This window comes from Olea europaea, chromosome 4 (genome assembly GCF_002742605.1).
Source record: "Olea europaea var. sylvestris chromosome 4, O_europaea_v1, whole genome shotgun sequence".
Taxonomy (NCBI): domain Eukaryota; kingdom Viridiplantae; phylum Streptophyta; class Magnoliopsida; order Lamiales; family Oleaceae; genus Olea; species Olea europaea.
Window position 1 is genome coordinate 14,588,245 of NC_036240.1, and position 14,296 is coordinate 14,602,540.

Genomic DNA, 14,296 nt, shown 5'->3' on the forward strand with positions numbered 1-14,296 from the left:
GTTGTTAAACGACAACACAAGTATGAGTACCCACGACCCGTCCGAGTTTTAATAATCGATAATTTGAACTCATTTAAATTGTAAAATGAACATGACATTTACAAAATTTGAGAGATATGCTCGTTACTTAATTAACATGAAAAAGAAAACAGCACAAATGTCGTTACTGTTATGAAAATGGCACAAGTGTTGTTACGTATATAAACACGATATGAATAATTGATACCATGTATACTTTGAAATTAGTTTCTATTAAATCAACAATATTTAATTTTTGAACATTATTTTTATATTTTTTAGGTGAAATATTTAAAACGATTCCATTATTGTTTTATAATTACAAAATAAAAGTATGTCTGCCGTTCTAGTTTCATCGATCCTAAGACTGACAAAATCAATTGTTCCAAACATTATAAATAGTTTGCTTTTCAAAATGATAAAAGCAAAATATCATAAATATTACAAAAAAGCAAATCATGAACCACAAAAACTAACGGATGTGTCGTTTTATCTTCATCGTTCATGTTTCTCGCTGAGTGGTATATGATTCGTACAAGTGACGTGGTTATACCTAGTTTTCAAACACTTATTACACTTATAGTTTTTCTATCGCTCTATATGGACGATAACGACTGTAGTATCGTTCTACACTATAGATAACGATTGGAGTGTCATTATCGTCCAACAGTTACGGACAGCCAAAATACACCAAATGTAAAAAAAAAAAAAATCAACTAAAATATAATTCCATACTATATTCAACAATAAAAGTATCAATGTACATGACATTTCTAAAAATATATTTCTTTTTTCTTCAAATATAGGAGAGATTTCAATTTTAAAATGGTATAAAAATCAAAATTCTTGTTCAAATGCTCAAAATATTGAAGAAGATGGGTGAAGTAATAGATAACAAGAATTTACGGTACTACAGGGAGAGCAAGTCGATGATTTTTGGAGATGAAATGAGGAATTTGAATGGATTAAAAGGGGTATTTGAGTCTTTTTCATGGTGAGGGCATTTTGGACTTTTAATATTATTTGTTTATTGTATTTTGTAATTAAAGGCTATTATACCAATAAACATTGAAATGTGGTTGTTTAACCAAATACATTATTTGAATGGGATTTTTAACAAAATCCCCCTTTTTTCTTCTTCCTTTGTTTAATAAATTGAAGTCGTTAAATTATTTCACTATTTTCCTGAAAATTTCGAGTCATGCCCTAAGCCCAGGCCCAGGTCCAGGTCCAATTCTGATTCTTTAAAGGCCTATTATTCTTCCCTTAATTGTCTAGTAGTAAGTTCTAGAATAAATTTTATTAGACTACTTATTTTGACGCTTATATCCACAATTTTTTATTGTATTTTTATTTTAAATCTTTTATTAAGTAGTATGTCTTGTCTCATTATGAGCCACATTATTTTAACAAGAATGCATAACGAAAAATATGTGGTTAAATATAAGATTTTTTTTTAGATTTACGTGTAATATTATTTTATTGAAGAATGTGTGATTAAAATGACGTCAATTTAAGAAATTTTTTTTTTTGAAAGAATGTGAGTTAAAGAGGGTCTGTGTGGATAATGTATAAAATTTTTACGATAATGTAGAAAAGCTTATTTATCCATCATATTTTTGAACATAGCATATACAAAAGTTCAATTGAATTGAAATCATCATAAAAGATAATATGTACTAATTAATAAAAATAGAATAAAACTGGATGGATAGGGAAAAAAGGATTCGAAAACATGCTAATTTGATTCAATGTTTTTGTGTAGCTTATTTTTTCCAACTTTCAGTGTTGAACTGTTAAGTGTTGTCTGTCAATAAAAATCTATTCCTGACTGTATAGCATGGTTGAAAAAATATATGATATGAAAAAATCGAGCACTTTCGATTCGATAAAATGTGTCCCAATAAAAAAAATGCTATCCAACAGCCATTTATCTGCCACCACGTGTACAGGAAGCCAATTGCGAGATCCAATTGAAGAATCCATTGACATGCCCAGATTCCCAATCAAGCAACACAACGATCTGTACTCAATTTTTCCCTCCAACTTCTTTCTTCGCGAGCTTCGTACAATAACCTTGATCCTCCAATTGCAATTTCCAGAATAGGAAATTCAAAATCTTGAAACTGAGCCAAAATTATCAGCTTCTTATTGGGCTATTAGGCGGCGATAACTAAAAAGAATCTCCGAAATCTCTGGTGATTAGCTAAAGCTACAGAATTTCATAAATCTTGAAGGTACAACAATCAAAACCATTTTCTTAATTTTCATTTTTGTTTTATTGAATTGGTGCGACAACAATTGTGGATTGGCAATTTTTTATTTTTAACATTTTCGAATTAGGGTTTCTCTTTTTCTTGATTATACGGCACTATGCCAATAGGTGTTTAATCAGATTATTAGGGTTTCTGGCATAAAATTGTTTTGGTACTTTTAGTATAAATGTTTCGATTTATATCTCATGATAACCAGTTGGGTTGTGGTGAGTGCGTGGTTATTTTTCTTTAAATTTTATAGTATGCCTTTTCCTCTTTTGTAGTTGAATTAACTTTCTGATTCATGGAAAGACTAAGGTTTCTTGGTCTTGCTGGTCAAGTTTTTTATAATGGTTATTAGAGAAGCAATGCTTTAGGGCACACGGTGTAGGAAATTTAAATAAGATGATGTTAGTAGAAATAAGATTTTAAGATACACGTGTGGCTATAATAGTGCTATCTAGTGTAGATAACACAAGATAAGAAGATGTGACCCACCAAGTGGAGTGGCACTGATTGAGACTAAATGAAGAGATAGTCCAGTCTGGTTTAGCTAAAAAAGTAGATAAAAATCTAACTAAAAGTAGACAATTAATTTTAACTACACATTTCATGGGACTTACAACTTTCATCAACTTTTCGATCACACATTTCATTAACTTTTGTTAAAATCTACAAAAAATTTGATTTTTATCTAAACCAAACAGGGGCTTGGTATATTTTGCGTCTAGCTAAAAAAGCTCTCACTTACATGTGAAATGTGTTCGTGTTAGAACAGGTCATACAAGGGAGAGGTATACCATAGAAGATCAAATTAACTTATCTTGAGATGGACACGGAGCATTTAATTTTAGATCTACCGTGGCAAGAAAATGCATTTATGTAGGAATAAAGATCTATTTGTCATTCTTATCGTTTTTTATGAGCTTGTGTTGCTATTGAGTTTTTGTCATGCAGTCAATGAGGTGAAAATGCTTGCACCTGAGAATTAGGTTCACAGAATATTTGTATAAACATAGGTTGCAAACTGGCATTTTGATCATTTTGAGAAACTGCTTCAATGCTAATTGCTGAAGCTTGGAAATTAGGGTTATAAATTTAAGGGGCCAAATGGAATTCTATACATGTTTCGAGGGAGAAGTGGATTACCCACAAAAAAGGGAGTCTTTTTGCATTAAATAGTTGTAGTATGCAAGTGCTGATTTCAAGGGGCTTTCCTGCGAACTAAATATGCGAAAAGGAGTGTACAGAGTGCTGATCTCTGATGGACCTAAATGCATCCACCAAGCTTGTATAAAGATTATCAGTATGTATAAAAGTGCAAAATTTTTGGGAAATTAACTTATATTTAACCCACTAAAAATTGCAAGTGAATATAAAGTAAAGGGCCAAGGGGCCATTTTCGTCAGGTTCTCTGACTAGGTTTTCGGAAGAGTTTGGATAAACAAATTGACAATTTCCTTACGGAAGGAATATCATACATTGATTGTAATGCTACTTGTAATGTAGTAGAGCTTAATAAGGAAAAAGGTAAACAAAGCCCTTGTTTGAGCTCCATTCTTTAGAAAAATGCATTTTTCAACAGTGTTTTGACATCATTTCAGCCACACATTCTTCAATAAAATAATATTACATGAAAATCCAAAACTTTTTCTTCTTTTTTAACCACATATTTCCCCTCAATACACTATTCAAAAATTTATTTTTTCCCTCAAATTGGGGCTCAAACAAGGGCAAAATTTGGTTAATGCCTGTTAGTTATTATTATTATTATTATTATTATTATTATTATTATTATTATTATTTTCTCTCCCTCGCCTCTACTGTCAGTTCTGGGCTTTACATCACTTTGCATTTTATTACAACAGTTATATCATACACAACCAATCCCAAAATGGTCACAAATAACTTAATGATCTAATGAACGATGTTTCTCCCTTCGTCAATAGTATTGACCACGTTACCCACCCTTGCTTGTGTCATTAACTTTTGAATGTGGTTATCCATTACATGATCCCAAAATTTCATTACTGCTTTCGTTGCCTCATATTTTGGTTCTATTGGATTTCATTATATTCGGTATTTCTTATATGGATTGAGGGTGATTTTTTGTATCATTGCAATTTGTGCCCAAGGTTTGTTGCCATAAGGCCATGACCTTGTCTTTTCCTTCTTTTGTGGTGCTAGCTGGGAATTTAATATTGATGGTGATTAATATAAATAGGTTGAACCTATTTGTTATTTCTTTTTATAAGTGAAAATGTTTACTCTTCATTTAAGAGTACACCATACCTTAGAAATTTGTTTTTATCATGCTTAATTTGACATTTGTAGCAGATCAAATTATTAGAACTTCTGTGTGAACAATGTCTTAAAACTTGAACTGAATCAGGTTGAGTAAACAATCAACAAAAAGGAATTCTTGTGGGTCCATCAATAATGATGGCTATATATTACATTTTTGTGAAGCCTTATTGATGAAGGAAGTGGATTAAAATACCAAAAAGGAGCCTTAGTATCACTTTCGGAAATTATATTAGTTTTTCGATTGTAAAGTTTTAGGATTTTATGCTGCAATGGTGTCTTTTTTTGTGCTACATGACAAAATTTGTTGAAATTTCAAGGATTATGTGGTAACTGTTTAGATATTTGATGGCAGTTTAATTGGGTTTTAGTGCATGTTTAGAAAGTGGTTAAATTAAGGGATTTTAAGTTGTGTCCTACGTAAAGTGTGGATAATAAATTGTGAGTAGTTGTGGTTTCCATGAAAATTTGTAGTTAAAAGTATGTTTGACCAGCTTATATCATATTTTAGCCACTATTTGGCAAATTTATGAATGGTATATAAATAGGAATCATAAGATGAATAGTAGTGGATCCCACGTACGTGTGGATAGTAATAAGTAATAGTTATGAATATACGGTTGAAATTAATATGTGACTTTGATTGAATTTATAAACCAATTTATAAATTGTGTCCAAACGGAGGCTTAATCACTTCCCAAGCACACAATTAAATAATATGGTTAAAATTTTAGGGAAACAGGGAAGGCTACTTATTCTTAGGATTTTGCTAGTTCTGGAACACTTCTTTTTGTAATAATGACGGAGTTAAGATCTAGAAACAAAAATGCTCTTGCTAGATATCTTTACTTTTGCTTCAAATGCAGTTGACCTTGAGGCTTCATGTTCACTCTTGTTCATTTGTCTTCCTATATGGTTTGGGATCTGTAACCGTTTAAGTCTATGCTTATTTCTTACCTTTTTGACCTCCCACTCTCTTCCTTTGCTTCCATCACTTCTGTCTCAATGCATCATGTTGATTGATTATACATTTCTAACAGGTTTCCCTTATTTTCTTTATTGATGAAAAGCTGTTATCTGAAATGTAAAATTCAAAACATAGACAGTGCTTCAGTTAATCTGTTATTGACCGTTCTTTAACTTGTTTGTCTAAAATCCCAGGCATTAATGCGCTACTTGTGTATTAGATGCTGATAAATGGATCATGATAGCAAGACGTTTGGAAGAGGTAAGAATATTCAAATATCAGACTGGAAATTTGTATGCACGTTTTCTGCATCTTAGGGCATTTATCTTGCTACAGTTCCAGTTGTTCGGAACTTAATAACATTTATTTATTTATTTTCAAAGTGACTCCATCCATATCTTTGAATGAGCTTTAACGATATTAATCCGATATGGTTGGGGGTATCACATTTATTATATTCAGCCTGCATTATTTGTATGTTTTCTTATATCCTTTGGTGTGAGATGAGTTTGATCCTTACGATGAAAGTTTTTGTGGAAGTAAAGTAATCAATGTATTTGTTAAGTGGATGGACCTCTTCAAGTTGAAAAATGAAATAAAAGTAAGAACCAAAAAAATGGTTTATGCTGTGATTTAGAGCCAACTGACTAGATTTTACTAGTGCCCTTCATTAGAACCATTTGTAGCCAAATATGGAAGATGAATTTTGGAGGCATATGGAGAGAGGGTTGAGGTAGTTTGACAGGCCTAAATATTTTTAGTGGGGGTATTAGAATGTGTCATGAAACAAATTCTTCCCTGAGATATAATTATGGTTGAAAGAAAGAAACGTACAAAAAGACAGCTGACATAAAGTAGAAATTTCATTAACCTGTGTCTCTCCCTCTCTGCTTTTCTGTCGACTCGGTTTACAATATTTAATTGACTTGGTTCTGTTCTTGAAATTAGGGCCTAGAGATCTTACAGGTGCTGTGGATCTTATTAGTCACTACAAGTTGTTACCTCACCATGATTTTTTCTGCAAGAAGTCACTTCCTGTGTCAGTTTCAGACACACACTATCTTCATAATGTTGTTGGAGACACAGAAATCAGAAAAGGGGATGGGATGCAATTAAGTGAGCTCATTCAGGATACGTCCTTACCTAGGGAAAGTAATGTACGCATACAACCATTCGACTTGGATGTTCTCAGGGAAGCCTTTCAACTTCGGGAGACGGCTCATATCGATCTACCTCCAGTAAGAAATTTGCTGCTGCTTGAGTTGATTTGATTTGATTTGGCTACTTAATGATTGTTAGCTTGTTCAATGTATAGGGTGCTGAACTGGATTTCCTTTCATTTTTTTCAATTCTTTTACTATATGCTATGCCATGAGTGGAAGATCTGATTTTTAAGTCATATGCTTTTCACAGTCTGAGAAGGGTACTCCTACAATTGCTGGGAAAACTAAAAGTGAGTTTAAAGACAAGGAAAAGAAGCATAAAAAGCGCAAGGATAAAGAGAAGGAGAAAGATAAAGAGCACAAGAAGCACAAACATCGTCATAAAGATCGAAGTGAAGACAAGGACAAGGAGAAGAAGAAAGATAGAAGTGGCCATCATGATTCTGGTGCCGAGCACTCGAAAAAACATCATGAGAAGGTTTGAAAATTATGTTTTCTGCAGTTGCTTTGCCTTGCGAAAGCAAAATAACTTTAACATTATAAAAGCTTTTAGCAATATGCATATATCTTGAATGATACTTTTTATTATGTGCTATAGCTCTTCTGTGTGTTATTGAAGTTTGCCAATCTGCTATTTTCTGGTCTTGCGTAAATGCTACTTTAGGTGACGACTGATTACACATAGACCTATAGATACTCTTTTAGAGTGATTTGATGGAATTTCAGAAATTCAATGATATTGATTTGGTCCCACTGTAGTCTACTATGAAAATCTGTTCCTATAACTGCACTTTCTACATTTTTAAAATCATCTATGGATTTTCAATCAATGAACTGTCTAAATGTGTACATGTTTTGTAACTTTCAGAAGAGGAAGCATGATGGGGATGATGATATGAATGATGTGCATAAACACAAGAAAAGTAAGGTAACAAAGAAGTAATCGATCTGACTCCATCATCTTAATCATTTTGTTAGTCCTGAGATATTGTGAAGAATTAATTTCATTCTTGGATTATGTAAAATTATGTCATGCTCCCACACTTTCCTCAATCATGTCATCTTATCACACATTAAAATGATGCAGCACAAGAGCTCGAAGATTGACGAGATGGGTGCAGTGAAGGTAGCAGGCTGAAAAGTTGCACGCAGACTCTTGCTCTTGTTGGCAGACGTTGCACTAGTGAATTTGAGGGATCTTTTATACACTGTTGTCAAATTATCCAAGGTACAGAATCACTTGTTAGTGAAATCTTCTTTTCTCCCAATGAGTTTCATCTTTATTTTTCTTGTTAATGATATGGGGTTCTATTTTAGGAGATAAATTAGAAGTGTCTACTAGATTTTTATGAACTGAGGAATGTGTTCATGGATATTGGTACAAAATAATTCCTCATCTTTTACTGAAATAGAAAAGAGGTTGTGATAACGACCAGTTTCTGTACAATTGTGTTCTAAGCGCATAATTTATCTACTAAAGGCATTTTCTTTATTCTGGATCTACAGACGCTCCTCTTAAGATTATTTTTGTGCACTTCTTTATCGATGATGAAGAATAACTTAGGTAGGTTGGCATAACCCTAATATGATTTGTGAAGGTGACTATTAGGGAAGTTATGGTTCTATATTAGTCTGATGTGTTGTCCGTTGTTGATTTTGATGTGCATGCACCAACAGCAAATTCAGTTACTTATGTGGGTCTTGATCTCTCTCTCTTGCTGCATGTGTGTGTGTGGTGTGGGGGGGGGGTGTTGCAGGGTAATGAGTAATGAACTATCGTTTGCTATCTCACCCATTGGAATGTTCTCTTAATTCTCCATCATGGACTGAATGATCTTTCAGTAATAAGTAATTTGTTGTCAGACTGCATTAATCTATACCCCAATTTAGCCCATCACTCTTTTCCAAATAAAGAAATTTCAAGTCCAGTGAAATTTCCCGAGAAAACGTCCGTGCCTCAAACCCTAGAAGAATGCACCACATCTTCTCAGTCTCTTTTCCTCGACTTTGCACCCAAAAGTGGATTGGAATAAATTGAGAAATAGAAGCCAGAGTTTTGCCTATCCATTCTTGTCTAGTGTTGTGCATCAAACATGGTTTATAGGCTTATTCAGACTGTGTTGAGCTTGAGCATTTTGCAATCTTTTACTATGATTTTCTATCCACAAGGAGTTTTGGCCTATACTTGAAACCAAAACTGTTTGAAATAGACTTCATTTCCTTTCCAATGGCAGATTGTACCCACAAAATGGATATGAATGGGAAAGTTATGTCCATTTGGACCATAATAGAGTCATGTGGCAGGAGACTGTGCAGCTAAGGTTGCATCAGTATTGGTGGATTGGCACCTGGTATCTTGCCAGAAGTGCAACTTGACCTGCTCGAAAACCTCCTCCTGCATGTGAAGCTGCACCATAAGCCATGGTGCTCTACTTAAAATTTTCTACCCCTGCTTGATCCGACAAGGATTGTAGGCCACGTCTCTCAACACGGACTGTTCCCTCACTTCTGCCAAAATTACAATACACGTGTTGAACATAATGAAAACACACAAAACAGTTCAAAGTTCATTTAGTATAGTTTTCAATGTAGAGAATGACCAAGGGAGTGTTGAGTTCAAGAGTTGAAAGCTCGATTATGTGTTGTGGTGTTGAACGATTTTTGAAGATATATTGGAATCTGTAATTTCCCTTGTACTTTAGATATTATTTGAAGAAGTTGAATAGATGTACAAGGCAATTCTCTGTTTTCCTTCTGTTCTTTGACATATGATTCTATGCAGTGTTTCTCTTTTCTACCTTTCACTTCTTCATCTTTCTTTTGTTTGTGATACAATACAATGGCTCCTCTTGCTTGGTGGTCCCTTGAATAGGTATTAGCCTTTCAATAAGATGTGCTTTTGTGTTTATTTATTGCCCAATCTTAGAGCATTGTAAGAGACGTTTTATTTTGAGCACCTACTACCATCTTGATTACTTTTTGTGCATGATTACGTGTTTCCTCGGATAATTTCTACCATCCATTTCTAATTTTTATTTTGTTTTCCTCCATTTGCTTCTTGATTTTTCGATGGAAACCATTGAAAGTTTTGTGGCTACTCCATTTATGTATTAAAACTCTACGTAGCACCAATTATGCTATATTTATATGTGATTTGGTACTCTTTAAGTTCTCATTTTGCACCCTTTTAGTTTTTAAATTACTATTTTCAGACTTTTGGGTACACGTTATGTCCCATTGACATCTAACCTCTCTATTCTTCTCGATTCTTTTACTTTTTGTTTCCAATTCTTTCATCATGAACAGCATATCTGGAAATCTCTTGGGGCTAATTCCAGTAATCTTATGTATATTTTAAATGAAGTTGTGGGGGCTAGACCAACTGTAATGTTAGGGGATGGAAATGTAATGAACCTATTAATATTTTGAAGGCTAGACCAACTTACTAGTCGAACTGAGAATGTAATAATTAGCTGCTATTTAAGTTGTTGAAGTGCTGCTCGGCATTGCCCAAGCCACTTGTTATGTCCTATGTTTGCATTTTCTTTGATGCAGAACTTTTGATGAACTTCTTAAAGTTTGCCAAGAAGCCGAATTCACTTGCTGATTAAAATTTAATCCAAGGGACAATTGCTCCATATGAAGTTCATTGTATTGTAACAAGGACTCGTATTATGGAAGTAAGATTGAAAATTTTAATCTCTTTTTACGGTTTTCAGGTCTGTATTGGATATCTCGTCACTAAATTAATTTTGATTATTTTTCCCCTAAGAAATCTAGTTTGAAGTCTGACCTAGTTAGCTCGTAACATGGAGTTTGTAATTTTAATTTGTGCCCTCCGAACCCCCACCCCAAAAAAAAAAAAAAGAAAAAAAGAAAAAAGGAAGCCCCACCCGGGAACCTTGTCTAAAAGGAAATGATCGTGTACGATTAAGAATGTATGATTGATGAGGTGAGGTGCAGAAATAACTTGCTTAATTTTATTGTAGGAATAAATGTAATCTAGTAGTCATTTTGACACTACAAGAAAGGAATGAATTTGAGTATCATTTTGTCATCTTTTAAAGTTAGCCCTCGTTTGGCGTCCATTACATTTCATTTTTCTTTATATTGTTTTCAACTGCACAATTTTTCATGAAATAATATTACATGTAAATCAAAAAAAATTTCTTCTTTTTCAACTACTCATTTTTCAAAAAATTAATATTCCATCTATTTTTATTTTCACAAAATGGGGGCTAAGAGGAATGTACTAAGTTGCTGCTGCTATTTGCATTTTCTTCGAGCTTGAATCTTGCGTGTTTTTGCATTTATGGTCACCATATCTTCATCTTCTATTGTTCAAAGTCGTGTCTAATTCTGTCTTGTATTGTGTATCAAAAAATGGTTGTTGCCCCTTGTTTGGCTAATGTTTATAATCGATCAAATTACTTTTTATTCACTCATTTGATAGAGCTTACAAGTATTATCTACTCATTTCAATCTTTAACTCTTTTTGAGTAAGCAAATTTGCATTAACTATATAAAATTGTAGCTTTTGAGTATTTGGGTGGATAAATGGGTTCGTCTTTTAACGGGCATAGATTCTTAGTCTTACCTCTTTTATTCCCTTTAGCTTTCGCTTTACTCTCTTCAAATCCTTTTTCCTGTTTTTCTCACTTGGTTCCTCCTTTTAGAAGGCATCAAATATCCTCGCAAAAGTTCCAACAACGACAAGACATAAAAATGCATAAATATAGATATACGATCGTATGCCCATTTAAGTATGAGCGTTTAAAAGAAAATTTCTCGCACCCTTTCTCAAGTTTTGTCCAGCATTCTGGGAATAATTTTGTAAATAAAAATGAAAATAATCCAATAATTATTTTATTTTCCATCAAATCAATTCAGGAACTTTATGAATGTAATTAAATTTTTTATCGAAATATGAACTTTTTTATTTTTTATTTTTTTATTTTCATACTACAAAATATTTTGAATCACTATAAAGGAAGTGGGTTATTGTAACTTGAACTACATAATTGGGTTTTTTCAATTTAATTGATTCTTGGGACAAATTTGGATGGTGAAAAGTAAAATGAAACCCACGCACTAATGACTTCCATAATTACTTGGTACTAAAACGTTGTCCTACTGACTTTCTTAATTACTATAAATGCCCTCGATAATGATGATCCTTAGTGCATAATCATAGTTTAATTATCTCTAGTAATTCTCCAACAGAGACTGTCAAATTCTATAATAATTTGAAATATAGGTATTGTGCACTCACCTTGTTTTATTATTACTATAATTGTCGGCCACAAAAAGCCATTACGTCCATCGAGGCAAAAGCAAAATGATACTTTAGATATTGATTAGTCCTCTATTTTATTGTGATAGTAATTTTTATATGTTGTGATTTAAATATGTATCGAATGGCGACATGAAAGTCAACTAGTCAAGTTAGGCCAGCTCGACATTGCATTGGTATGACTTCGAAGCCAGGGCTGCTTTCTTGACAAGCTTGGCATTGTGATTTATTTCTAACATGTTCTCACAAGATTGAGTTTGTTTGAACAGATTAATTGAAATTCATGTGCTCGTTTAATCTTAATTGATTTGCTCGTTGGAACTGAATGGACTTTGATATCATATTAAGATTTGATGTTTCTTTTTCAACGATTAAAACTATCGGGAAGAATTTTACATTATGAGGGTTAGGTTTAACACCTAAGTAGATCTAAAATACGATTAAACAAATACAAGAAGATTACTATAATAATATAGTTAGTTGAGAAACATTTAACAAACGATAATTCCATGGAAGAAGAGTCGGAGTCGGAGAGCATAGAAAAGACAGGAGAAAGGGTTGTTTGGAAACCTCTGCCAATGGCCCATTTTCCAAAATGAGTTAGTCAGGAACATAAATACGTGGTACCTGTCACACAATTCATTTATTTATTCTTGTTACTTCCTGCCAAATTATTTATTTATATTTACAAAAATCCAATAATTAATTAATTAATACCTGGCGTGGAAAGTGTACGAATTTAATAATTAAAATTCGTCTTGGTGTGTCGGTGCTGCCCACTGTCACCCTAAATTCACTATATTAATTCTCGGATAACACTATTTGTACATAATTATTTGTACATCAACGTGCTCCACACTCACACTTTCTTCGAACGGGCCTCACTTTATATGAGTGTGAGACACCTTGATATATAAATAATTATGTATACCAAGCAAAACCCTTAATTTCCTTGTAGCATGCTTCAAATTTACTAGTCAATGAACCATTCGATATTGAGTGAAAAGGAATTAATTCATATTGTCTACTTTAATTTTATTTTTTTAATTCAACGCAGGTGGACGTATAAAACGAATCAACTTGTCTTGAGTATGAAACGAGTTTCAGCTAGGTCATACATGAGTCAAACTCACTTCATGTAGCTTTCCATGTCTCTTTTTTTGTTGGTTTCTCACATGGGATGTGCCATTAGAAATTCGGCATGAAGTTAATTTTTGGGCTCGAAGTTCTCACCTTACCAATGAGCCAATGCTCAATAGTTCTTGATCAAGACTACTACCAAAAACCTCCAATGCATAGACATCACCGGAAAATGGGAGAGGCGGAAAGGTACACGCTGAAAAGTTTCAACCCTTCTTTGAAAGCAACTCGTCTTGTCATTTCGTCATTGCTTAATTTTGTGATGGCGAAGTGTAATTCAATTTCTTATCTGCACCCCCCACTGACAGTGGTTCGTCTACATAAATTCGTGCATAAATTTATGTTTAATAATCCCTAGGGCATCACTTCGACATTTGAAGGCATTCAGAGATTTTGTTCCATACACATCTTTACATGACCTTTTTAATCGAGTTTCACTCAAACATTTCAAGATTTACCATATTTTACAATTAATAAGCAACAAAGCTATAGAAATGGCAAACATTAGGTAGTGGTTGGTTTGCATTTTCATTTTGCATTTTCATTTTCAAAATGATTTTTAGTTTTCCCCGAAAACAGCCCGTTTTTCGCATTTTGAGCGTTTTCGACATTTATAATTGAAAACGCTGAAAACGATAAAAAGTCATTTTGCGTTTTCGGTTATAAATTTTAACTCGTTTTTGAAAATGCGTTTTCGAAAACGACAGATCAAACACGTTTTTCGCATTTTCGAAAACGAAAAATGGAAAATGGACCGAAAATGACAAACCAACCACGACCTTAGTTTCTCCATCCACCGCAATTATAACAGGAGTCAGTTTTTTGAATTTTAAGAACAAAGAGCAAACATTAATAGAGGGGACAAAAAATAAATAGTAATTTGACCATTTGATCACATAAAATTTAGGTACATGCTATTAACGAGTATGTAATGCGCAGCACTAGATTATTATATATTAGAGGGGACGGTCGCTACCGACCGTTACATCTTTCACTGTCGAGGATAAAATGACAAAGTGAAATTTTCACATTCAAAAATCACACTCTTAAAAGTAAAATCAAATTTTGCTTGGAACTTTTGTTAGTTTTAATAAGGAATATTTCCAAGCAGTCTCTCTCTCTCTCTCTCTCTCTCTCTCTCTCTCTCTCTCTCTCT

The 14,296-nt window shown here is 33.3% G+C and overlaps 1 protein-coding gene across 4 annotated transcripts; it reads left to right on the forward strand.

Moving 5' to 3' along the window:
• Positions 1–1,961: 1,961 nt before the first annotated feature.
• LOC111393735 (mediator of RNA polymerase II transcription subunit 19a-like) lies at positions 1,962–10,409 on the forward strand. Of its 4 annotated transcripts, none has more exons than XR_002702490.1 (7): positions 1,962–2,255; positions 5,739–5,805; positions 6,493–6,782; positions 6,958–7,185; positions 7,576–7,635; positions 7,795–7,935; positions 10,263–10,409. XR_002702490.1 is itself a non-coding variant. In XM_023019422.1 (6 exons), the coding sequence occupies exons 2-6, from the start codon at positions 5,775–5,777 to the stop codon at positions 7,843–7,845; spliced, it is 660 nt and encodes a 219-aa protein (XP_022875190.1). In that variant the 5' UTR covers positions 1,962–2,255; positions 5,739–5,774; the 3' UTR covers positions 7,846–10,237. The 4 variants fall into 4 exon arrangements, 1 of the variants encoding a protein (XP_022875190.1); XR_002702488.1 differs by lacking the exon at positions 10,263–10,409 and adding an exon at positions 8,942–10,237; XR_002702489.1 differs by lacking the exon at positions 10,263–10,409 and adding an exon at positions 10,014–10,237.
• Positions 10,410–14,296: the final 3,887 nt, after the last annotated feature.